This window comes from Anolis sagrei, chromosome 3, assembly GCF_037176765.1.
Source record: "Anolis sagrei isolate rAnoSag1 chromosome 3, rAnoSag1.mat, whole genome shotgun sequence".
Classification (NCBI taxonomy): domain Eukaryota; kingdom Metazoa; phylum Chordata; class Lepidosauria; order Squamata; family Dactyloidae; genus Anolis; species Anolis sagrei.
Window position 1 is genome coordinate 217,792,085 of NC_090023.1, and position 26,179 is coordinate 217,818,263.

Below are 26,179 nucleotides of genomic sequence, written 5' to 3' on the forward strand. Positions count from 1 at the left end.
ATGATAATATCTAAGCAATACAAACTGTGGAATCCTTCAGTAACAGGACTTCATAGAACTTAGAGAACGACTCAGAAAAAATAGGTTCAGGCACTGTATAAATTGGATTTCCTCCCTTGCAGATAAATTACCCAGGACGTTTCACCTTCTGCCAATTTCCATTTTACTTTATCTAGGCTAGCCTCGAATTACACTCCCTGCAAGCTCCTGTCGTAGAGAGGCTCATGTTCGCACTGTCAAATGAAAGAAAGACCTGGAAGTGGACACACTATCTATGTAATTCATATGCAACTATTAGTGGTTCAGTAGAGTTGTGGGGGGGGGGGGTGAGTGTACAGAACCCTATAAATTAGCAATCTTTCATTACTACCATGTGAAATTTACCTACAATTTTTTTTAAAGAAATTTGAAGAAACACGCGGCTGGTTTGAAGCTGAGTTCAGTGTTTGATTAGGGAGCATTTACATTTCCAGTAAGTACTTCTCACTTCCTTTGCAACCCACACAAGTCTTAAGGAGTGATTAAGGCTCCTTTGGCGCCTTAGCATTTATTGCAGGTTAATTCAGTGTCTGATGAGTTTAAAACAATGTTATGATTAAGCATTTAAGAGCAGGAAGAGATGTGCTCATTATGCCAGCAGCATCAGCAATCTATCCCAACCCTGGTTTCTGAAAATCGTAGGTGAAGCAGTGGTGACCACAGAGCTTTCTTGGTGCAGATCATAAACTCAACTGCTGGAAGAGACTGCTATTTACAGGTACCGCACTATTTTATGGCTTTCCCTTGAGAATACGCAGACATCTCTCTCTAGGCATTTCCAGCTCGTTTATCATTTATATCTAGCTACTGATGAAGGTGAGTGCATAAACTAGCAGATATGTTAACTGATGTGTCTACAACAGGGGTCCTCAAACTTTTTAAACAGAGGGCAAGTCACAGTCCCTTAAACTGTTGGAGGGCTGGATTATAATTTGAAAAAACATGAATGAATTCCTATGCACACTGCACATATCTTATTTGTAGTGCAAAAAGCACTTAAAACAATACAATAATTAAAATGAAGGACAATTTTAACAAATATAAACTTATTAGTATTTCAATGAGAAGTGTGGGCCTGCTTTTGGCTGATGAGAAAGGATTGTTGTTGTTGTTGTGTGCTTTCAAGTCATTTCACCCTGAGTAAGGGACAGGTAAATGACCTTGGAGGGCTGCATCCAGCCCCCGAGCCTTAGTTTGAGGACCCCTGGTCTACAAGGCTATTATATGCAACATCCAAAATGGAAACAGACACTTGTGATCGTTCAACAATATTCTAATCATATGAGTATTTCTAAAAAATACTAATTGAATCCAAAGTGGGAGTTAAAATTGCTGGAAGAAACATTAACAACCTTAGATATGCAGATCATACCACTTTGATGGCTGAAAGCGAGGAGGAGTTGAGGAGCCTTCTAACCAAGATGAAAGAAGAAAGTGCAAAAGCTGGGTTGCAGTTAAAAAAAACCAAGATTGTGGCAACAAGACTGATTAATAACTGGCAAATAGAGGGAGAAAACATGGAGGCAGTGACAGACTTCGTAGATCTAGGTGCAAAGATTATTGTAGGCGCAGACTGCAGCCAGGAAATCAGAATACGTTTACTTCTTGGGAGGAGAGCAATGACCAATCTCGATAAAATAGTGAAGAGTAGAGACATTACACAAGCAACAAAGATCCGCATAGTTAAAGCAGTAGTATTCCCTGTAGTAACCTATGGATGTGAGAGCTGGACCACAAGGAAGGCTGAGGGAAGGAAGATAGACACTTTTGAACTGTGGTGCTGGAGAGTGCCTTAGACTGCAAGATGATCAAACCAATCCATTCTCCAGGAAATAATGCCTGACTGCTTACTGGAGGGAAGGATATTAGAGGCAAAGATGAAATACTTTGGCCACGTAATGAGAAGACAGGAAAGCTTGGAGAAGACAATGATGCTGGGGGAAATGGAAGGAAAATAAAAGGAAAAAGGAAGAGGGGCCAACCAAGGGCAAGATGGGTGGATGGTATCCTTGTAGTGACTGGCTTGGCCTTGGAGGACCTGGGGGTGGCTGCCAGAATGGTCTGGTCTGAATGAAAGAATAAACAATAACAACAAAAACCAACCTCCATGTAGTGTCTCTCCCAGAAGCCTTGCTGGATTTCTATGTATCCTAAACCCAGGATAGCAACTGCTTGACAGTGAGCAGCAATTATATAGGATAGTGCCAGGAAAGGACTGCATATTGCAGGTTTAACAGTGGTTGCAAACTGTCCTGCCTGAGAATTAAACTTATATAGTGAAATGGTCCCTGTTTTGCTACATTTTATCTGAGAAATTCCATGACGTAACATAAAATACCCGGAAGCCATTGAATGTTCCTTTTTGAACTTTTAAACTCCCTCACCCCAACAATTCGCTATTGCTAGAGAAGATCTATTATGCAAAAATGGATTTTGAATGAATAGACACAGAGCAGTTTCTCACAAGAGGCCGAGCTTTCTATTTCTGTTGATACACTTGTGGCAATTGCTAGAAATCTAGAATTTAAAACTTAAACTTAAAATGGAAGTTGGGACAAAGGCCAACAGCAGCACCGAGCTCCCTTCCTCTACTGTTTCCCTTCCCACAAGATTCACCTTTTCCAGAGGCTGTTAGGAAACAAATTGTTTATTCTTCTGGCTCCACACACACAGTGTGCAGTCATCCTGTCATCTCCACGAACTGCATTGCTGCTGCAAGATTCAGCTGGCCATTGCATCCTACTGGACCCAGATGTGGTTAGGACTGTGCCGGCACACAGAAATGGCAGCCCATAAAAAAGGTCCTCCACTTGTGCCCAGAGTCCTGCTGCTTTCAAGGCAATACAGAACACATGATGTCAAGGCAGGTAACTTGGCAGGTGAGATTCTCCATCTTGAGCCTCACTGTGCATCTTCACCTGCCAGGGGTCCCAAGAAGAAACCTGAAGAGCAAGAAGAAAACATCAGTTTTGATGACAGCAATGAATAAAACCCTGAACCAAATTCAAATATCCAAACTGAATATTAGCCACCTGGCTCACAGCAGTGAGCACCAAGGGAGCATAATGATTAAGACTACTATGTAAGAATAGTGAACATTTTTCCACAGCAGAAATGGAAAAAGTATGGCTTCTGGGCCACATATTTTTCCTGCCTGGAAGACCTCCCAGTCACTTCCTTCTGGAGGAAAATTCTGCTGTTGGCCTAAAACAACGTCCCCAAACTTTGCAGCCCACCTGGGGACTAAGATTTAGGAATGGAGCAGCAGAGAGGTATGTCTAGTGAGCCAATGCAGCAGCCCTTCAACAGTAGCTCAGTTCTGTTCTATACACTTGGAAGACAATCACACTTGGCCACGAGAGACTGCCTATGATAATCTGTTAGACAGTTATTATCTACTTACCACTCTCCTCGTGCTGCCACAGCTTCTTTTCGCACCAGACGTTTTTTGTCATCCAAGGGTTTGGCTAGTGCCTTGATCACCCGCGCTTTGTAGGGAATTACCTGACAGTGTGCAGAAAACGGAATTAGTAGGGGCTCTACAACTTCTACTGGTGTAATAAGAAATTATAGTCTATCCACTTTCACTAGGACAAGCCCTCCCCTCAGTAAAAGTGGAAAATCACTAATATTTTGGAAGGAGGGTGTTGCCATGGCTACAGTCTCTTGGAGGAGGAACTACAAAGTGCAGTCCAAGAGGAAAGAGCAGGGGGAGCAACCACCTGCAACATCATGTCTGCTTTTCCTCTTTCTATACACTACATATTTCTGTTTTGCCTGGTACCTCCCTTCCTTTTCCTGGATGAAACCAAACTCACTGAAGAAAGGAAGAGGAAGAGGAGCCAGTGCCCACAGGATAAGTGAAACAGTGCTCAGGGCCTATTCCTGCTCTTCTTCCTCTATGCCCTGAGCGTCTATTTATTTACTAGTTATTTACTATATTTATATACTGCCTTTCTCACACCAGGGGGGGGGGACTCAAGGTGGTTTGCAGCACATTAATGGCAAAACTTTAATGACATATACATATAGAAAGAGAAAACCCTAACAACTGAACACTAACATATAACTATAAATTAAAATAATTAAACATAAGACGTAAACAACACTTAAACATTAAAACAAAGCATTAAAACATCCTAGTATAAATATTAAAATCACATGATCCAAAAATTGTACACCATAGCCATTCCAATTGTTATTGCACGTATTTCCTAATTTTTGGCACTGCATTATTTTACTGGCCAAAAGCTTGGTCCCACAACCACGTCTCTATTTTCTTTCCAAAGGCCAGGAGGGAGGGTGCTGATTTAATCTCACTGGGGAGGGAGTTCCAGAGCCAGGGAGCCACCACTGAGAAGGCCCTGTCCTTCATCCCTACCAACTGCACTTGCAACACAGGAAGGATCGAGAGCAAGGCCTCCCCGGAAGATCTTAACATCTGTGAGGGAGATACGTTCAGAAAGGTAAGCTGGGCTGGAACTGTTTAGGGCAGGGGTCCTCAAACTAAGGTCTGGGGGCTGGATACGGCCCTCCAAGGTCATTTACTCGGCCCTCACTCAGAGTCAACTTAAGTCTGAAACAACTTGAAAGCACCCAACCACAACAATCCTATTTCAAAAGCAGGCCCACACTTCCCATTGAAATACTAATAAGTTTATATTTGTTAAAATTGTTCTTCATTTTAATTATTGTATTATTTTTCAGTGTTTTTTGCACTACAAATAAGTTATGTGCAGTGTGCATAGGAATTCATTCATATTTTTTTTCAAATTATAATCTGGCCCTCCAATAATTTGAGGGACTGTGACCTGGCCCTCTGTTTAAAAAGTTTGAGGACCCCTGGTTTAGGGTTTTATAAGCTAAAGCCAGCACTTTGAATTGCGCTTGGTAGCAAACTGGCAGCCAGTGGAGCTTGTGTAACAGGGGAGTTGTGTGCTCCCTGTACCCTGCTCCGGTGAGGATTAATAAATTACATGTTAGATGCTATTAAAGTTTCTGCTGCTTTAGACTGGAAGGACCAAAAGAAATGAGACACAAAAACACGGTATAATATTTAGTGGATTACCTCCTCCAAGACTACATTAGTGAAAGGAAAAGTTACTACAGGACGGGCCAATTCAGAAAGTCATAGAAGGCAAAATGGAAAGGCTTAATTTACAGAATAAAGAAAAAAGATAAATATAAAGACTTAAATAAGATTATCCTCATGATTGAACAATCATAATAAATACAGAAAAATCTGTAAACTGTTCCCAGGGAGAGGTGGGAGGGAGAAATAGGGGGAATGATGTAAACACGTGTTACCAATGGAAAATGTTTTGAATGTTTATATAATTTTGTGTTGCACTATTCACAATAATTTTGAGAGAGAAAAAAAAGAAATCTGACTGCTACTTGTTGGACCATTTGAAGTTTCCGAACAGTCTTCAAAGGCAACCCCACGTAGAACGTGTTGCAGTAACCTAGTTTTGATGTAACAAGAGCATGGATCACTGTGGCCAAGTCTGACTTCCCAAGGTATGGGTGCAACTGGTACACAAGTTTTGTGTGAAAGCTCCTCTGGCCACTGCTGAAACCTGGAATTCTAGGCTCAACGATGAATCTATTTCACCTGGGCAAAGGAATGAGGTATTGGGAGAAACAGAAACACATTGCATGCTCAGCTCCTGAATACCCTCCTACTCACTGTCCTGGTCAATTCAGAGTGAGGATGAGGGGTTGCTGGAAGGGCCAAAGTTGGAGACCACAAGCTCCCAGCAGCCCCCCAGCCTAGCTTAGCTATTGCAGAATAGGAGCTTTCAGCAGCAGCCACCACTTCCCAGAAGGTGGCCAAAGCAGAAGCCAGTACATTAGGCCAGACTGATGAAGGCTTACATGAACTGTCCCTTTTAGAATACAGAAAAAGGTGCTAAAGCCTAAAGGTCTGCCCAATTAGAAGAAAAATAACTTTTACACAGGCAACACCTGACAGTATAGGATAACATGCAGGAAGGCCCTGCTCTTGATCCCACCACTTTCGCAAGTGTGATTGCTGGGGACAAGACAGGGCCTTTTCCAGTGGTGGCCCCTCGGCTATGGAAGTCCCTCCCCAATGAAATCAGGTCAGCTCCCTCCTATCTGTCTTTCAGGAAGAAACTTAAGATGTGGCGGTGGGATCAAGCATTCAACCAGTAAATAGTGCAATAAGGGTAACAGACTAATAGAATTGACAAATGGACAGGCCTCGGACTACGATCTGGATTACGTTATTTTAATTGATGTTTTAATAATTAATGTTTAATTGTATTTGTTTATTTTTATATTTATATGTATTGGCATTGAATTGCTGCCTGCTGTAAGGATGCCCTGAGTCCCCTTTTAGGGTGAGAAGGGTGGGATACAAATATGTGAAATAATAAAAAATAAATAACAGGCTCTCAAGGTGAAGCCTTGTGGTTGGAGACAACATTGTTGCTCTGTGGTGTGAATCTTGACTCTTTGGATTATCTGTTTTGTTGATCCTGGACAGTGACTCTGACTACCGTATTTTGATTCTTACTTTGAATTGTGGACTTTGCTGTTTATGTACTACTGGTTTTCTTGACCGTGGCCCTGAATTATGGCTTATTTTATTCCTGACTCAATTCTGAAACTCATGATCATGGCAATCTAGATTCAGAACTTTGGCTTTATCTCACTCTCAATGGCTCAAATAAATATCCCCATATGGCTAGTTTACAAGGACTCTAGAATTTGTTTTGTTCTTCTGCTGCTTGTGAAACTTTTGTTTGAAGAACCAGGACTTGACAAAACATGACACTCCCCTCCTGAGGATGGAGTTACCATGTTCAACTTCAAGAGGTGGTGGTACACGCTCATGAATAATCAAAACCACAAATTTGAAATCCACAAATGTCAAGGGCAGACTGTAATGCCCAAAGAAAAGAATTTGCAAAGGCAGAGCCATCACTTACCACTGGGGTGGGCAAAGAGGCAAGTGCATAAAGGCACTGAAGAGCAGCAATGCGGATTGCCTGCAAAACAAAAGATGGCAGGCATTTAGTCTTTCATGACAAGAAGGAAATACTACACTGGACAGGATTGAGCCAGCTGCATACCGAAAGGTTACATATTACTCACCATAGTGGGGCTGTCTGTCAAGCTGAGAAACTTGCCCACCAGTGTGTCAATATGCAGGCTCATGATATGAGGTGCATCGAGTAACAACGGCTGCAGACAGTGCAATGTTGACATCTGAACCACACGATCAGGGCATGACAAAGCTTCTAACAACAGAGATAACAACTGTGGGAAAAACAAAGAGAAGAATGTAATTCTACTATATACCCATCTAGGCAAGACATGGCTTAGTATCCAATCCCGTGGCTACTCACCGAAGGCAACTCTGTCACCAGCACAGGTTTGGGCAAGTGGTTCAGTATGTGAGACAAGGCTTTCAGATAATTTGATTTCATATCTGGGGGAAAGAGGAGCATAGGTACTCGGTTCTCAACTTCAAAGAGGATAGTCTTCAAAAAATGTTTTTGCATACTTGCAGCTTATATAATGAAAACCTCTTGTTGTCATTAAAGAAAACAAACCCAGCTGTACCATTTTGGAAGAAAAAATTACTGTAAAGCCAACCAACATAGAATTGTGAGCTTTCTTGTCTTCAGTTAAATGTAACACTCTCTTGGTAATACAAAACATTTGACAGGAAGAAGCAGAAAATTGCTTCAGCTGTTTCTCCTCTTCTAAAAATAAAAGAACCAAAACATTATCTTGACTCTGTATCTCTTGATTCTGTATCGAGAAGTATATCTACATTGTAGAATTAATGCAGTTTGACACGACTTTAACTGCCATGGCTCAATAATATGCAACCATGGGAGTTGTAGCTTTACAAAATCTTTAGCTTGCTCTGCCAAAGAGTGCTGGAGCCTTAGCATGCTACAACTCTCAGGATTCTATAGCACTGAACCAGGACAGTTAAAATGGTGTCAAACTGCATTAATTCTACCATATAGATTCATCTTGATAAAGGTTTCCCCTGACATTAAGCCTAGCCGTGTCTGACCCTGGGGGGGGGGGGGGGTGTTCATCTCCATTTCTAAGCTGAAAAGCTGGCATTATCTGAAGACACCTCCAAGGTCATTTGACCAGCAGGACTGCATGAAACGCCGCTGCCTTCCTGCAGAAGCTGTACCTATTGATCTACTCACATTTGCATGTTTTTGAACTGCTATGTTGGCAGGAGGTAAGGCTAAAAGCGGGAGCTCACCCCGCTCCCTGGATTCAAACCCCCAACATTTCGGTCAGCAAGTTCAGCAGCTCAGCAGATTAACCCGCTTTGCCACCAGGGAGCCCAGATGCACCTTAAGAGCTAAAAAATCAAGTCCAGAGTATCAATGAACTAAACCTTACTGTAAGTTCAGACTAAACAATACCTATCAAATAAATTGTATTTAGTTATGTAACAACACAAGAACATTAAAAGTCCAAGAAATTGGCAGACAAGAAATATGAGAATTTTGAGTAAAATTGAGGAGTTAGATCAACTTAAACCAGAGGTGGACAACTGTCAAAGCATAGGGGCTGCATTAGTTCCCCAGGAGACCCTGGAGGAACACTGTTCCACTCCCATTCACAGGAAAAGAAAATCAACATAAATTATGCAGACAGCGCTTTTACCACATTTTTGGGCCTTTGCAGGCATTTTTATGCCTATAAGTTGACGGGAGGTCACCTTCTGCTCTATAAAAAAAATTATTTGGGCAAAATTATTCCAGTGTGAAGCCCAAATGCGGTAGAAATGTCTTCTAGAGGGCTTTTTGGGGCAAAAAAGATCGGGAAAAAATTACATTTATCTTGTTTTAACCTGAGGGGCCCAAGAGTGTTCCTTATGTGGTAGAAATGCCCCCAATAGGACTTTAACACACACACCCCTCCTCAGGGCCCTAGAAGGATACAAAAATGGCCCTGTTGGGCTATACTCTGCCCACCTCTGAATTACGTGTAATGTAAATTCTCTGAGATGCTTTTATCAAAGAATGAGAATAAAGAACTTCTCACCAGGTGCAGCTGCGTGGAACCTTTGCACCAACTGCGGCACGCACTCTGTGAAAAAGCGCTGTTGGAACATGAGGCGCACCTCTGCGTGGCAGCTCTTGCCCAAAACATCTGGAGAGTCAGCCATGAGCAACACAAAGCCATCGCCCACTTTTGGACCAAGGACCGAATCCCCCAAAAGCACAAGCAGCTGTAGGGCAGAAGTATAAGAGCCATTAAAACGCAAAAAAAGTTAGCACTGCATTGGACTTCTTGCAGATCACAGCTCCTCTCTGAAACTCACCTTCTCAGTTAGTTGAGTGCTCAGTGGGTGATAGCGTAGCAACAGAGCCTTGCAAACCTGCAGGGAAAAAAAGATGAACTAGACTCTGCATTATTAGCAGGGAGAGTGGGCAAAATGACCCAAACTTACCCATAACAACAAAGTGAGGGTCTGGCCTCGATGGGGACCCTCATTCAAGCCTTGCTCCAGTTTGTTCATGGTCATTTCCAAGAGATGATCTAGCTGAGTCCCTGTTAAGAGGAGAGGGACAGTGACTGCTGGTTGCTCTTGTGTATCCAAACAATAAGCCAGGGACGCTGTTCTGACCCTACACTAATGTCTGTCTTCAATACTGGACTGGATGAGGGTAAACAAATTGAAACTTAATTCAGACAAAACAGAGGTACTCCTGATAATTTGGAAGGCAGATCAGAGAATATGGATCCAGCCTGTGCTGGATGGGGTGACACAGGTTCGTAGTTTGGTGGTCCTCCTGGATTCAGCACTGAACCTGGAGGCCCAGGTATCTGTGGTGGCCAGGAGGGCCTTTGCACATTTAAAACTTGTGGGCCAACTGTGTCCATTCCTTGAGATGTCGGATCTGGCCATGATGATACATGCTTTAGTTAAATCCTGTCTGGATAACAGGAATATGCTCTATGTGGGACTGCCTTTGAAGAGTGTTTGGAAACCCCAGCTGGTCCAAAAAGCTGCAGCCAGGTTGCTCACTGAGGTTGGCTACAGGGAACAGACACCACTGGTTGCCAGTCTGTTTCTGGCACAATTCAAAGTGCTCGTTATGACCCTATACAGCTCATGTCCAGACTATTCAGCTAATCTCTCGGTCCCACCTCCATCTCAAGCTCGGTTGGTGGGAATGAGAGAGCGGGCCTTGTCGGTGGCTGCCCCTCAACTCTGGAACTCAGAACCAAAAGAAATGGGGCACACAAACATGGTATAAATATTTAGCGGACAACCTCCTCCAAGACTACATTAGCGAAAGGAAAAATTACTACAGGATAGGTCAAATCAGAACGTCATGGGAAGCAAAATGGAAAGGCTGAATTTATAGAATAAAGGGGAAAGATAAATATAAGGAATCAAACAAGATTATCCTCATGATCGAACAGTCATAATAAGTACATAAAAAATTTGTAAACTGTTTCCAAGGAGGGGAGGGAGGGGAGAAAGAAAGAAGGGAAATGATGTGAACATGTGTTACCAATGGAAAATGTTTTGAATGTTTGTATAATTTTGCGTAGCACTATTCACAGTAACTTTGAAAATAAAAAAAACACTAAAGTTTAAAAAAGCCTCTGGAACTCCCTGCTCAGGGAAGCCAGAATGGCCCTCTCTCTGCTGTCCTTCCAGCAGCAGGCTAAAACCTTTTCATCCAGGCAGGCTTTTAAATAAGAAAATTTTTAAGATCAAGTCAGAGGGTGCTATGGTTTTAGTTTTGAATGTTTTAAACCAGATTTTAACCATTTTAACTGTTTACTTTATAATACTGTTAATATTTAATTCAATTTTTATGTTTGTATATTTTTAGGCTTTAAATTTATTATATTGGTTTTACTGTGAACTTCTTTGAGTCTCTTTTTTAAAGAGAAAAACCAGGATATGAATAACCTGGATTATGATTGTGGATAGCGTGGTTTTATCATGATTGTAATGTTTTTAAAATGTTTTAATGTATTTCAATTTTGATCTTAATTTAATTTAAATGTTTCTTTTAATTGTATTTCATTACTAAGGCATTGAATTGTTGCACATCTGTAAGTTGCTTTGAGTCCATTTCGGGGTTGAGAAAGGCAAGATATAAATATAGTAAATAATATAGTAAATAAGAAATAAGAAATAAACTATGCCTCTATTGGAGAATAAAAGAAATCCCTTCAAAATAACAATGGATGTCTAAAATAATTGATATAATGTCTATGGACAAATTAAGACTATATGATAAAAAAGATAAAATTGATAATAGAATTAAATTGAAGAAAATAAGAGAATTTGTCCCCAGAAAAGAAAAGAAAGGGGACAGCAATAATTAAGAACAGAAAAGAAAATACAAACCACGGTGGAGAAGATGAAGGTTTCTATTTTTTCTACTTTTTATCTATTCTTTTTGTCATTTTCTAAATCCCTCCCCTAGATCCCTAGGTTTTTTTAAATTATTATTCTTCTCTCTTTAACCCTTCCTTGTTAGACTCCCATTCTATTCCTAAGTTCTATCTATCTTTTTCCTTTTTTCCTTTTAAGATAATGTAATCAAGAAAATAAATAAAAATTATTTGAAAATAATAAATAATCCCCTTGTATCGATCAACAAGGTTTCATTCAACCAGCATTAAATGTGTCATAAGTATCAGAGCTCTCTGGTGAATAAATTTATATATAATCCAGTTATTACCTGCTGGGTGTTTGTTAACAAGACCTGCAAAGCATTTGGCCGCAACTGTAGCAGTAAATGGGCAATCGCAGGAGCAGCTCAGGGCTAGCAGTTCACGTAACAACCGGTCCTGCTGAGGAATTGGAACCTGCCAAAAAACAAGAAGAAAGGAAAGCTATGGAGGCAAATCTTCATACTATCTTCTGATTACCAGCACTACTTGCATAAAGCAGATCCGTTATTTCAACCATGTTCCCCCACAATCTCTCCCATAACTCACATTCCTTGGCAATGAACAGACAAAGGCCATGAGGAGAGCAACAAGCCTTCTCTGGGCTGCCATTGCAGACTGCCCATCCTGTAGAGGAAACACGATCACTTTCAGTAGAGGCCATTTTGAAGCTTCTTACCAAAACCTCCCCAAACATAGCAAAAGCAGCATCCCATTCACCCAACAGACCTGGAAAGGCTGGAAAGTGCTTGGAAAGCTGTTTCCGGGCAGAAAGGACAGCTCTCCGTCTAGGAAGAGGGGCACCACTTTGGAAACACTCTGTGAAGCCAACCTGCCATAAAGACACAAGTAGCGGAAGGAACGTTGTCTTATTGTACAATATGAAACATCACGAAATGGGTGAGAAGGGTTACTACTAGACCACTTTCCCATCAAAGAGATAAAAAGTTAGGCTGGGACTTAAGAAGTAAAATACACTGTAGGGACAAGGACCAGGAAAGACCGGAAGTTACTCACTCTGGGCTTAAGTGTATGCAGGCAGCACTAATAACTGGTACCATAGCTGATAAAGCTTCCTCCGTCAGCAGCACCTTGCTTAGAATTGTGTGGGAATTTTCTGAAAGCAAAAATAACAGAGCAAAGCAAAAACAAGAATGAGAGAGAATGGAAATTTCCCTTTACTCTTACATTTTCTTCCAAAGCAGATATTGCCTTCCAGATGTTTTGGGCTAACAACTCCCTAGCTAGTGCTAGCACAGTCAATGTTGAATGAAGCCTGCAGTCCAGAAGCATCTAGATGGCCACAGCTGCACACATAAAGCATAAAGCTTTTTGATTTATCACTTGCAGAATAGATGTCTGATAAAGGGGAGCTGGTACTACCTGGCCCATGTAATTGAAGTTGGTGCAAACTGAGATAAGATGATTGAAAATAATGGATCTGGAACATATACAGGCATCTCCAAAGGAAGGCCACATTCCCCTTGAGATTCAGGGACGTAAAGTACAAAACCAAAAGCTATACCCGTTAACATATGCAGTAAGGACAGTTCTGCTTTAGCTGCAGGCACTGGCAGAATGCAGAGAGGATGAATTCTGTGCCGATCTCCATGTCTTACCTTGCATGGCAGCCTGCACGGCTAAGCCCAAGAGGCAGGGCACCACAGCCTGGTGAAAGAACCAGTAACTCTGAGGATCTTGCTGACATTTCAATGCCACTTGTTGCAGGCTCTGGCATATAGACACCACAAACTGCGTACCTGACGGCGTCTTGCCTATCAAAACATTTTAAAAAAATAGTAACATGCAGTGTTAAAAAGCCTTTTGATAGATTTGTGGTTCCCAAATACTAGAAAAATAATTAACACATTTTTTGCATTTGGTTGTTTATATTAAACTCTGCTTAATAAGCTACGGGACTAATGAGCCTTTTTGTCTAAAAATGCCCACTTTGTTCCTCCTCTAAAAAGTAAAGGTTTCCCCTTGGCTATAAGTCTAGTTGTGTCCAACTCTGGGGGGTGGTACTTCTCTCCATTTCTAAGCCAAAGAGCTGGCATTGTCCACAGACACCTCCTAGGTCATGTGGCCAGCATGACCTTCCCACTGGAGCAGTACCTATTGATCTACTCACATTTGCATGTTTTTGAACTGCTTGGTTGACAGAAGCTGGGGCTAACAGCAAGAACTCACCCCGCTCTCCTAAATTCAAACCGCCGACCTTTCGGTCAGCAAGTACAGCACCACCGGGGGCTCCAAATTCCTCCTCTACCCAAGTAAAAAACACATCAGACCAAAAAGGCTTTAATTAACCACTGTTTAGTGTTTCTGGGAAGCTATAACTACTTTCCAAGAAACAAGTAAGGCTATTAAACTGTAGGTTGCAGCTGTAATCTCAAAGGCCACTTACACTGTGGCTGCAGTAGAATGAATTATCTAAATCTTGTACTAACCCTTAATTTTTAATGACAAATTATACTTTTCCTGTTTTTAATATATAAAGCATTATGGGACTGAAAGATAATCCAGTCCAAATTCCTGCCCTAAGAAAGAGTCCGCACACTGCCATTAAAAGGGTGGTGGGCAAAGCATGGCCTGCTGGCTGGATGCAACACAGAGATTTCTTTTAAATGGCACTGGGGAAAACCCCTCCTCAGATAAAAAATAAATAAATCACAAAGCAACCTTTGGAACATATACAGAGCATTTCTACCATGTTTGTCCCACCAATCCAGGGGTAAAAATGGTGGGGGTTTGCATCCAAATGCCTCCAGGAATGCAGAGAACATTTCTGCCATATAATGAAGGGCGCAAGTAAAATTTGGTTCAGAAGATAACCTTTTAAAAACAGGACATCCATTCACTCCTTACTGTTAAAAAAGGCGTTTTCTGAACCTGAAATGGATCAAGAATGTCTAAACGGATGGAATAAAATAGCATGCTTTTAAGGGCATTTGGGAGTAATTATCATTTGTTTCAGTGCGGGGCTATGATCCTTCAAGATCTTTTGAAAGTGTCAACATAGCTCTCTAGCCTTCCACAATTGCCCACCTTTGCTCAAAGACAAATACAGAATAATTGCAAACATTAGACAACCAGCTTCCTTCTCCACTGCACACAAAAATTCCAAATTTTAATCACATACTTACCTTTCTGAACCTGCTGGAGTTGCTCCAGGAGAACTGGAACTGTTTCTCTCACTATACTTGGATGGGTGGACACTGCTGCCAGGGCTTTCAAGTACCGTTCCTGGTGGGATGGATTGCTATCCTCCAGCACTTCTGAAACTGAGAGCACAGGGATTAAATGGGGAGATTGACTAAAGCAACAGGTCATTAAGGTAAGAAAAGTTAGCCCTAAAAATTAAACACATTTTGAAATTAACATTCCTCTTGGAATTGCAGCTGGAGTTGGCACATAGGCAGATTAAAGCTACAGACATCCCCTCAGTTTTGCAGATTTCACATATATTTGATTATTCGTAAGTCTGAAAGGTCAATCCTGCCTTGTGATGTTGGGGCAGCCATGTGAACATTCACACTACAGCTATGTTCCCAGAAAATGAGTGAGGGGACTGTTCAGGAGCAGACATGTTGTGTGTTTTCTTCCACCTAGTACAGTGGTTCTCAACCTGTGGGTTCCCAGGTGTTTTGACCTTCAACTCCCAGAAATCCTAGCCAATTTACCAGCTGTGTTGTCAAAGGCTTTCATGGCTGGAATCACTAGGTTGCTGTAAGGTTTTTGGGCTGTATTCCAGAAGCATTCTCTCCTGATGTTTCGCCTGCATCTATGGCAGGCATCCTCAGAGGTTGTGCTTCTGGAACATGGCCATACACCCTGAAAAACTTACAACCCAGTTTACCAACTGTTAGGATTTCTGGGAGTTGAAGGCCAAAACATCTGGGAACCCACAGGTTGAGCACCACTGACTAGTATCTCCCTTCACTTCCCGTGGTGACATTCATGATATGTAGGAAGAGGAGGAATTAGGATCCAGAGGGTAAATGAAATGACACACAGGGACAGCTTCTCCTCTTCCCCCTGGGATCACACCAGTGAGCTCCCCCCACCCAGCAGCAGATCATTCCCTCCAAGCATCAAATATCTGCATAATTTTCACTTTTGCAGAACCGATGCTGCCCCAAACTCCCTGCAAAAGTGGAAGAACGGCTGCACTTGTAACAACTTGGTTGCAGATATTAGCAGCACTAACCCATGGAAATACTCTTCTATATAAATATAGAAACATCACACTGAAAGAAGAAGTCTACCCTCACACAACCCATCCCGCCTACATGCTGTACCTGTCTGAAGTTTTTCTGAAAGCTTCTGAACCAAACACTGGCTGAAGACTTCTGGGTAGGCAGGAGCCAACGTACCAGCAGCCTCCATAGCTGCCGAACTATAGGAGTAAAGGAAAGGACCAAAATGAACTTGCCAGTCGTTTACTGCCATACTCTGAACACACAGTTCTTTCAAACTGTGATCTGATTTTTTAAATACTGTGTTGTGTATATTTTTGACTTTATAAAAATGTAAAATGTATTCCACTTATTCTCTTGGATAAAGGCGTAAGACATGCAATGATGCAGGCCTTTGTTAACTCATTCCTACTGGATTTGCCTGACAACTGTTAGAAAATGATGGAGTTGTTTACAATTCTGCAGAGGTATAATAAGAGTCTTAATGGGAGCCATCCTAGGACACAGGTCTGAATTCAAAGCATGCTGAATGGGGAGTGTTGGACAGGATGAGAACTGAACACTGAACAAAATCAATGAGAATTAACAAATTGTATGGTCGTCCCCCGTCCCCCCCAGCAAAACAAATATCTAAAGTATAAAATTAAACTTTAAAGGATTCCTGCACAGAGCTGATGCTTTTACAGCCAAATGTTTATCTATGCTATTGGCAGGTGACTTAAATGAGTATCTGCTAAAATAAAAGGACATAATGAGCTCAACACGTAAGTTAGAACCAAGAAGGCTAAACCAAAGCATGTTTTTGTAAGGGTGCAAAAACTGAAGTTGTAAATGACAAGTTGATCACAAATTTTGTACCAAAATGGCTCTCTTCTGTTCAACAACAATAATATAATTCTCTTTGTTTGCCATCTATAAAATGCAGTAGGGATTATTTTGACCCAAAGTCTAACTTGTTATTAGAAAAGCAAATCAAGATTCACATATAAGCAGGAAGCAGAGACCATCCCACAGCTCATATGACTGCCCAGACCCTACCCAAAAGATATTATTTATACTCATGTGTGCCCACACAGTAACCCTTCTTTGCAATTAAGCTATTTTTTAAAAAATGTTTCCATTAAAATGAATTAAGATTTTTTACAAGCTTTCTATTGTGCAGGGGGTACTGGGAAGATGCCACTGGGTCAAATAAAGGATGGCTAACTCTACCTTTCCTAGTTATGTTCTACCTACACACTTTTCCTCTGGACTTATGTTTACACAAAGAGTGTCAAGCTCTGAAAGATCCTGGAGTTAAAATCAAGCTCACAACAATAAAACGCTGGTGACAAGTGGTTTATTCCCGCTTTCCACATTCCTAAAAAGACAGTTCCAAAGTTTTTCTGCTCAAACTTCCTGTATATCTCAGCCCCAACTCCCATTTGCCCCCTAGTGGCCAAACACGGTGTCCACAGTCTGTTAACTGCAGTTTCAATTTCCCTCACAAAGTAAATGTCTTAGGTACACTACCTTCCCCAACTGTACTGAGCCTTCCTCCCCCCACCTTCCTTCTTTATGGCAGAGAACCAAGGCAGCCAGCCCCAGGCTGATACGGTGATCCTTACAAGGACGTTTTTGTAAAGTGTCACTGCTGGATGGGAGGACGTAAGGGAAATGACTAGTGTATAGATAAGGATCAAAGATGCCATGAGCCAAATGGGTCCTCCAACAGACCACATCATTGCCACTAGCCACAGTTTTCTCAGATTTGATTATAAGGATCAAACCACAATACATTTTTGGGCAGTTCAAGTGCCTGCTACTTCTCCTTTCCTGCCAGAAGACCTCATAGCCCACCTGGTTTGGGGGTCTTCCTCATACAGGATGAATTTTACAAGGTGGTCCACAAGCATTTCCACATCTGGTGGTGCTAGAAGCCCTGAAACAGAAAGGACTGACTGAGCCACAAAATTCTTTTTCTCATGCAACAGAACTTAAGATACCTTTTCCATACTGTATTCCACTTCCTTGAGAATATATAAAGCCCATACAGTGTGAGATATACACACAATAACATGTCAGCAGTAGATGCACACAGAAATACCCCAGAAATCCATCCTCAGCCCTGCTAGGAAAAACATTCGGACAAATATCTGACCTTCCTTGGGCTTACTGGGGGTGCCATAGAGTGCCACATACCTTGCAGTGACCCCAAAAAGGTAAGAGCTTGAATCCCAACCAACTGAAGTTGAACATTGGGCTCAGAAACTGCAGAGAACACCATGGAACATAGAGATGCTTTAGGGAAAAGCTGCGGACTCTTGTCTGCAAAGAAGAAGTACATGCGCATTGTAAGCAGTCCAAACATTATGGCCAGTGATCACAAGGCACCTGTAGCAATGCTCAAATAACAGTGAGTGTCTACTCCTTTCTAAAGGTCAATGAGAACTGTCATGTTATTCATGGTATTTGTTTATAGTCTCTGGACATGCCAGGGCCCCAAAATGCATAGTGGGTGAAAACATTACATGCATGAATTAAAACTCCTCCCAAAAATCATTTTAAAACTATAGTAATGTTTTTTAAAAAGCTAAAAAGAAACAGCCATAATTGTCAGAACCAAAGGCCAAGAGACCAGTCACTCTCGTTGATGCGTGGTTTCGAGGCAATAGTGTAGTAATGTTGAGGTCTCAGACCATATTTTTGCTTTTGTGGACCATTGGTCCACAGATTGGGAACCATTGCTTTAAATAGATACATGTGAATAAAGAATATATGCTTGCATAGAGGGGAGGCCACTTCTGCCTTTGAGATGTTCTTTATGAAGGACGGATGAAAAAGGTTCCTCACTCTGTTCTACTTGTTCATCTGGTTTCTGAACTTTTGGACACTTTCTAAGAACTGTTTCAGAAACTGCTGGGGCCAGAAATGTCTCCAAAAAAGGGGTCCTGTCAAAAGTATTTTTCTTTTCATTTTATCTCACTTCGGTTTAAATACATATTGATTGGCCCCAACCCTCACTCAGAGGTGAGAAAACACTACCCATGGCTGCATGTGGCCCAAACGCTAAATTGTCAACATTCAACTCTCTTGCACATAATGTCTCTTTCAATATAAAAAAATAAAATAATTTTTGCAAAAAAAGTATTTTCACTATTTTTTTTGTCTCTCACACAATTTTAAAGTAAAGTTAAAGGTTTCCCCTGACATTAAGTCCAGTCGTGTCCGACTCTGGGGGTTGGTGCTCATCTCCATTTCTAAGCCGAAGAGCTGCCATTATCCGTAGACATCTCCAAGGCCATGTGGCTAGCATGACTGCATGGAGCACCATTACCTTCTTGCCTGATCTACTCACATTTGCATGTTTTTTGAACTGCTAGGCTGGCAGAAGCTGGGGCTAACAGCGGGAGGTCACCCCTCTCTCTGGATTCAACCCGCTGACCTTTCGGTCAGCAAGTTCAGCAGCTCAGTGGTTTAACTGCACCACCTGCTGCCCTACCGGGGGCTCCAATCAAATCATTTTAGGTCCATTCAAATCAACCAGAAGTTCACTTTTGGATAAAAAAGACCTTTCCTGAACTAAAATTTTATGGCAGGAAATGTAAATATGTGGCAAGTCCACTAGGGGGCATGAGAGGGCCAAAATGCAAAATGGAAAAACATTTGGGGGGCACAAAGCAGAGATATACCACCTTCCAAGGTCAAAACCTCCAAACTCTACTCATGCCTACCTTCCCCCAAGACATGCCACTATGCAGATTAAATGGATAAAGATGGCTGTTTACCACAGGCGCACAACTCTGGACAAGGTAAGACTACTGTAGCCACAAGAACCTACTGAGAAGTAATCTTGCTTATAAGATATCTAGAAGCTCCTCCTGTCGTAATAAATAATAAGGGATCATCTCACCTTCCTCCTCAGGGCCCCATGTTTGCCGCAGCTCCAAAAAACCAAGCAGCACCTCCAAGATTGTCCTGTGCTGGCTACTCTACAAGAGATCAAGAGGAGACAGGATGGGCTCAAGGGATGAAGAGCATGCTTCAAAAACACAGAGGAACAAACTCAATCTGCAGGCTATTGCCATATATGATGTTCTAGGCTAATCATATATCTGGAGTAGTGGTAGAAAAATTGCCCACTGAATTTCTTCTAATATAAAACTGGGACTGCCCACCACTATTGTTGCTACTCTTCAATGCATATGGGTTCTATTCCCATTCGTCCTCACCTGCTCGTGTTTGGTGTACTCTTCCACCAGCAAAGGAAGTACGCTACTTGTAATCTGGTAATAAGCCCGCAAAGAGCCCCCTGCAGCTGCCTGCAAAAGCTTGGCACTTGGCCACACCAGTTTCATGTCAGGCTCACACAGATGGTGTCTGCAATCTGAAATAAACAAAACTACTTGGAAGAAACAGCAGGGTTCTGCTAATATTCTACCAAGAAACATCAGGACTTTATTCCAACCAATTCCAACAGATTATCAGAATCTAGTGGAGACCGTGTTCTTCCTCACATCTGCTTTAAGCAACTTCCATCTCTTTCTCCAGGGCTGTAAGTCAACCTATGGCTGCAACAACACAACAGGATCTTTCCTCTGGGAGGTGGTTTACTTCCTGCAAATAGCATGTTATGAAGAAGGAATGGAATGCTTTCTACTGGACTGGAAAGTGACTTGCAAAGTAGGCCACTCCAGGAGTTACCTTGCAGAACGCTTTTAAGAAAGGATTCAAGAAGATCATCGTCATCAGGACTGAGCACCAAGCGAGACAGACAAGCAGTCAGAGCACGCAATGCGGCCAGGCCTTCTACTTCAATTTTCTCACTTGCTGTTTGGAAGACCTGCAGAAGGAAAGAGGAAATCAACAGAAACTTGGTTTCATCAAACAGTCCCATTCCAGAACTCAGTGTTTTAAAAAAGTCCATATGCCATAAACCAATTTTCTATTTTTCTCTTAAGTGTGTCATCAAACATTAAGCCACTTCATCACTTCATTGCAGGAACTATGTAATAGTTGAGGTGGTTTGTAGAACAACAAACACATGCCAGTAAATGACAGAATAGGAACAAGGTCTGGATGCACTTCTTCTGGAACATTTAGTCTCACCTCCCTTCGCAAAGATGACCAGAGACTGGGTAGGAATTCTTTCAACTCTTTCTGTCCATAGATTGTACAGGCAGCGCTCTGTTAAAAACAACAACACATATGTTATCAGGGGAATGGAATTAAAAAGATAAAAGTTTCCCCTTGACATTAAATGTAAAATCAGACTCTGTGGGGTGGTGCTCATCTCCATTTCTAAGCTGAAGAGCCGGCATTGTCCGTAGGCACCTCCAAGGTCATGTGGCCAGCATGACTGCATGGAGCGCCGTTACCTTCCCAATGGAGCAGTACCTATTGATCTACTCACATTTGCATGTTTTCAACTTCCTAGGTTGGAAGAAGCTAGGTCTAATAACAGGAGCTCACCCCATCCGTGGATTCGAACTGCTGACGTTCTGGTCAGTAAGTTCGACAGCTTAGCGATTTAACCCTCTGTCCCACTGCAGCCCCACAGAATGGCATTAGTGCCAGTAAAAAAGGTGCAGCATCTGGCAAAAATAACTACCACCTTCCTTCCCTTGAGGAAACATGAACGATAAACAAACCTCAGTGGAGGAATGGAGGACAAAGCCTGATGCTTGCATTGGGGTAAGCTATAAGCACACAGAGGACTGTATGACAATCTCAACCCACTTGTTCATCTTTGTTCACAACTCTTACCAAGGTTTGTAGGGAGTCCAATTTGGCACTTTGTACATCGGAGTCCATTTTCTCAATGAGCAAAGGCAGCAAGAACTATGGGAAGGAAAAAGGTAGTAAAAGCCTCAGCATACTCTGGGAACTGAATATCTGCTTGTGACTGAAGACCAAACCATGTTCTATAAATGATATAAAGCCTATAGAACTGCACAGCTCTACAACTTTCTGACTTTGTTCTCTAATTCAAGAATTTAAATTGATTAATTACTTTTCAATCTTGCCTTTCTCCCAGTGCGAGATCAGCACTGGAAGCAAAATGTAATCACCAAGGCAACACTTGAATCCATTGTCTGAAAATAGAAGTCTGAAAGACCAGTCTGGAGGAAATTTAGAAGGACCAGAAATGAGATAAGTGAAGAAAGCCTGTTCCCCCGTGCCTGCTCAAATAGCAAACCTGACACCACCAACAGGGCCTAGTCTTAAAATTAGCAATAACCACTTCTACAACACATGGATTAAATACATTTTTCAGCCACAATATCTGCAAATCTACACTAACTATTCAACATATACACTAACTATTCAACATTTGTCCCTCCAGTCAGATTGATCAGCTCAGTATTTTCAAGTCAAGAAGAGAAAGTCCACAGAGACATAGGTCCTGCTTGAATCCGACATCCTAGTTGCCCTACCTCTGCAAAAACGGGAGTCGCGGTCAGCACTGCCCGCAGGCTGACAATCAGATCTCCTCTCTGGATTCCATGAGGGTCATTGGGGGGCTGCAAGAGAACCAGAAATGGAAAACTATACTCATAAAAGCCTCTGTCAGTAAAGCTGGCCATATCAAACCCTTGATTTCACATGTCAGATGAACCATCATGCCCTGCAAACATATTTTGCGCAGGGAAACTGATTAGAAGAAAAAAAGAATTAGCTCACTCACAGGATTGAAGTCGATGGGGAAGTAGCAGGAAGTCACTTCAAAAAGTTCTTCTGCAAAGGGCCCTAGAAAATTGAAAACAGCATTATACATCTGTTGAGTGACCTTGTAAGTCCTGCTGATATACCTGCTTCAGGCAGCTCTTGTAGAGCTACATCTTCATCTGGCCCCTTTAAATGCTCTACTTTATATAATAGCTTCTACCTGCTAACCATGTGCTTGCTGGGGAATCAAACAAATGCAGAGCACCTTTTAAGGAGAACTTGATGTGCGTATTTATGTTATTTATTTATTTCTACCCCGCCCTTCTCCCCACAAAGGGGACTCAGGGTGGCCTCACATAAGCATCAATGATGCTATCAACATATACAATAAAATGTCAATTAAAACCGTAAAACCCAATTTAAAACATTACATTTTTTTACATCTTATGCCTCTTATGTTCATTATACATGGAAGTATTTATCTTTTGGCATTTTTTCTATCCACCTGTGTATATTCCCTGTAGGTCCACTTCAGCGTTGTAATTTCATACTTTTTCACCTGAGGAATATTTAATTTTGGAGAAATTGACGCCCATTGCATTCTGTGATTTTCATATTTTTCCACCTGAAGAAGACTTAACGTACTCGAAACCAGTCTGGGATTTGGAAATTCTCTATGTGGAAATCCTCTACAAGGAAGCAGAAGCTCCATATTGCAGTTTCATTAGAGAATTATCTTTTCATAAATTTTTGGATTTATAAACTTCTACTTACAAGAGAGTAAGAAATCCACGCCCTCAAGGAGAAGTCTTCTCTAAAGTTTTTATGGTTATAAAGTTTTGACTTTTTAAAAAAGATCTTTACACTGTTCTCCAGAAGGGAATCATTGTGACAAGACTCTGTGTTTACAACAGCTTTATGTACTTTGTCTATATGTCCATTATTATAGCATATAAGTTGTAAAAAACTATTACTATTGTGATTGTTGTACTACTGTTTGTAGTCACTTTGTGTCTTTGAGTTACCAACCTTGCCAGAAACAAGGGTAGGCTAATTCAAAACAAGAGGGCAGAGGCTCAGAAGCTCTGACTGAACCAGAAGAGCTGCAAGACCAAGAACAAGCCATGAGAGTAAAGACAAAGATCCACCCAGAGGAAAAGTGTTCATACATTAAGGACACCACTGACTGCATGGGGAAGCTGATGAAAAAACACAACCTACAAACTATCTATAAACCCACTAATAAAATCCAACAAATGCTACATTCAGCAAAGGACAAGAAGGATCCTCTCACCTCTGCAGGAGTCTACTGTATACCATGTAGCTGTAGACAAGTGGACAAGTCTACATAAGGACCACTAAATGCAGCGCCCAAACACAAATCAAGGAATATGAAAAGCACAGCAGACTACTTCAACCAGAGAAGTCAGCCATAGCAGAGCACTTGATGAACCAACATGAACACATCATATTATCTGAGAACACAGAAATGCTGGACCACTCTAACAACCACCATGTCAGACTACACAGAGAAACCATTGAGTTCCACAAGCATGTGGACAATTTCAACAGAAAGAAGGAAACAATGAAAATGAACAAAATCTGACTACCAGTATTTAAAAAACCCCCCTCTAAAATCAGGACAGTAAATAAAGAGCAACACTCAAAAACAGGAGAATTCCAGACAAGAATAAATCGGGCCCAGTTAACACCTCTCAACCAAGGATTCCCCAAGGCAGCAAGCAGCTAAGCCTTGAAGCTGCAAGGCCATTCAATGCTAATCAAGGTGGCTATTTGCGACATTCACACTTGCCTCAGGAGTTCTTTCTCCCACCTTAGACATTCCACAGATATATAAACCCCACTTGCCTAGTTTCCAACAGACCTAATAACCTCTGAGGATGCCTGCCATAGATGTGGGTGAAACATCAGGAGAGAATGCTTCTGGAACATGGCCATACAGCCCAGAAAACTCACAGCAACCCAGTGATTCTGGCCATGGAAGCATTTGACAACACTCTGAACCATTTGTAACCTGACGAACACAATCAATCCTAGAGGCCACAAAGCAAAAGGAAAATTAATTCTAAGAGTTGACAGCAGACACCTTTCAGTTCTGGTTTTATGTTTCCTAAATTAAGCTTGCCTTGTCTTCCAATGCTCAGTGTCTGTCCCACCAGCCGGCACTCTCTGATACAACAGGTATTGTAAGAAAGCCTACTAACCCACCACCCTAAGCTCTCCCATTTTATGATCTGGATGGTAAGAACTTTGACTTACCTAGTGCATAGCCCTTTACAATTATATCTCGAACAATCTGGAAGGCTATTAACAGGTTGCGTGGATCTTTCTCTCCATCCATTACCTGTATGAAGCCAAAGGTGAAATCAGCACCCAAGCTTTTCAGTTCTGTGGGAGAAAGCAATTGATAAAACAACTTTCCAGAGCTTTCAAATAGGATTTCTGACACAACCCTTTCCATATCTGTCCTTCTTACCTGCCTCTCGAATACTCATGAAGTTCATGATGATACTGTAGACTGTATGGCGATCCAGTTGTAGCAAAGACTAGAAGATGAGGGAAACACAGAGAGAAATACATTAATATTGCAAATATCATTTATTCTTTAGAGCAATGGTCCTCAATCTGTGGGTCCCCAGATGTTTTGAACTTCAACTCCCAGAAATCCTAACAGCTAGTAAACTGGCTGGGATTTCTGGGAGTTGTAGGCCAAAACACCAGGGGAGCCATAGGTTGGGAAACACTGTTTTAGATATTCATATTTGTCTCAATTTGTTTTGTGTGACTTTTTTTCTATCATAATTTTGTATTCTTCTGCCAGGCACCCCATTTGACAGAAAGGCCACCACAATAAACTAAACGCAAGGCTCTTCCTCATACTCACACTCGGCAGAAGGCCAGAATAGTCAACAACTCATAACACTTCCCCTTTATCTTTCAATTGAGAGAAGCTATAAATCATTTTTGTCCCATGTGAAATACAAGATACCTCTTGGCATGATATAACTGTATACACCAGAACCTGTAGACATCATGGAATGCACAAGAGGTATGTTTTATAGCCCCAGTAATTTGAGATTTAATCCAAGGCCCCTGCTCTGTCACGTAGGGTCATTATTCTTGTTGAAAGTTAAGGCAATGGCTTGCCAAAGGGTATGGTGCAGACAGATTTGAATCAGTTCAAGAAGCATCCAGTATAACCAGTTATGAAGCATGATATATCAGACCATGTTGCATTATTAACATCAGAGTTAGTGAACTGATCATGCAAGAATAAAGTTCTCTACAAAATATTTTAAGAGAGGAAAATAAAAGTGTAGCTTGCAAGGAGTTAAATCTATAAATAAGGAAGCCCCCAGTGGTGCAATGGGATAAACCACTGAGCTGCTGAACTTGCTGACCAAAAGGCTGGTGGTTCAAATCCGGGGAGCGGGGTGAGCTCCTGCTTTTAGCCCCAGCCTCTGCCAACCTATCAGTTCAAAAACATGCAATTTGAGTAGATCAATAGGTACTGCTTCTATGGGAAGGCAATGGCGCTACATGCAGTCATGCTGGTCACATGACCTTGAAGGTGTCTGCGGACAACGCCGGCTCTTCGACTTAGAAAGGGAGATGAACACCACCTCCCAGAATTGGACATGACTAGACTTAATGTCAGTGGAAACCTTCATCTTTTATTTTAATAGCTGACAGATTCCTAAAAGTTAAATCACAAAGGCTAGGTGATCACATTTGGAACAGCTAAAGGACCAGTTTTTAATTCTACACTCTGATTCTCTTGAAATCAAAAGACTCTGACAAGAAAGGGCAAGCTAAGTAAATTACTGCTGGCTGTTAGG

At 41.6% G+C, this 26,179-nt stretch overlaps 1 protein-coding gene across 3 annotated transcripts in view; it reads right to left on the reverse strand.

Annotated features, from left to right (window-relative positions):
* Nucleotides 1–2,495: 2,495 nt before the first annotated feature.
* Nucleotides 2,496–26,179, reverse strand: part of MMS19 (MMS19 homolog, cytosolic iron-sulfur assembly component) — a 33,726-nt gene continuing 10,042 nt past the window's right edge. For 2 of the 3 annotated variants that reach the window (XM_060768227.2, XM_067465871.1), the window contains 26 exons: nucleotides 24,817–24,886; nucleotides 24,600–24,728; nucleotides 22,339–22,400; nucleotides 22,088–22,174; nucleotides 21,417–21,491; nucleotides 20,760–20,837; nucleotides 20,355–20,493; nucleotides 19,883–20,037; nucleotides 19,564–19,642; nucleotides 17,853–17,978; nucleotides 17,511–17,592; nucleotides 15,774–15,871; nucleotides 14,619–14,750; nucleotides 13,092–13,247; nucleotides 12,490–12,589; nucleotides 12,202–12,304; nucleotides 12,022–12,099; nucleotides 11,763–11,889; nucleotides 9,503–9,603; nucleotides 9,374–9,430; nucleotides 9,094–9,280; nucleotides 7,416–7,498; nucleotides 7,162–7,326; nucleotides 6,996–7,055; nucleotides 3,443–3,543; nucleotides 2,496–2,981 (listed from right to left, as the gene is read on the reverse strand). In XM_060768227.2, the coding sequence (XP_060624210.2) occupies nucleotides 2,954–2,981; nucleotides 3,443–3,543; nucleotides 6,996–7,055; nucleotides 7,162–7,326; nucleotides 7,416–7,498; nucleotides 9,094–9,280; nucleotides 9,374–9,430; nucleotides 9,503–9,603; nucleotides 11,763–11,889; nucleotides 12,022–12,099; nucleotides 12,202–12,304; nucleotides 12,490–12,589; nucleotides 13,092–13,247; nucleotides 14,619–14,750; nucleotides 15,774–15,871; nucleotides 17,511–17,592; nucleotides 17,853–17,978; nucleotides 19,564–19,642; nucleotides 19,883–20,037; nucleotides 20,355–20,493; nucleotides 20,760–20,837; nucleotides 21,417–21,491; nucleotides 22,088–22,174; nucleotides 22,339–22,400; nucleotides 24,600–24,728; nucleotides 24,817–24,886 (2,658 nt within the window). In that variant the 3' untranslated portion in view covers nucleotides 2,496–2,953. Of the gene's footprint in view, nucleotides 2,982–3,442; nucleotides 3,544–6,995; nucleotides 7,056–7,161; nucleotides 7,327–7,415; nucleotides 7,499–9,093; nucleotides 9,281–9,373; nucleotides 9,431–9,502; nucleotides 9,604–11,762; nucleotides 11,890–12,021; nucleotides 12,100–12,201; nucleotides 12,305–12,489; nucleotides 12,590–13,091; nucleotides 13,248–14,618; nucleotides 14,757–15,773; nucleotides 15,872–17,510; nucleotides 17,593–17,852; nucleotides 17,979–19,563; nucleotides 19,643–19,882; nucleotides 20,038–20,354; nucleotides 20,494–20,759; nucleotides 20,838–21,416; nucleotides 21,492–22,087; nucleotides 22,175–22,338; nucleotides 22,401–24,599; nucleotides 24,729–24,816; nucleotides 24,887–26,179 lie in introns of all 3 variants that reach the window. The other variant, XM_067465870.1, reaches the window with a different exon arrangement.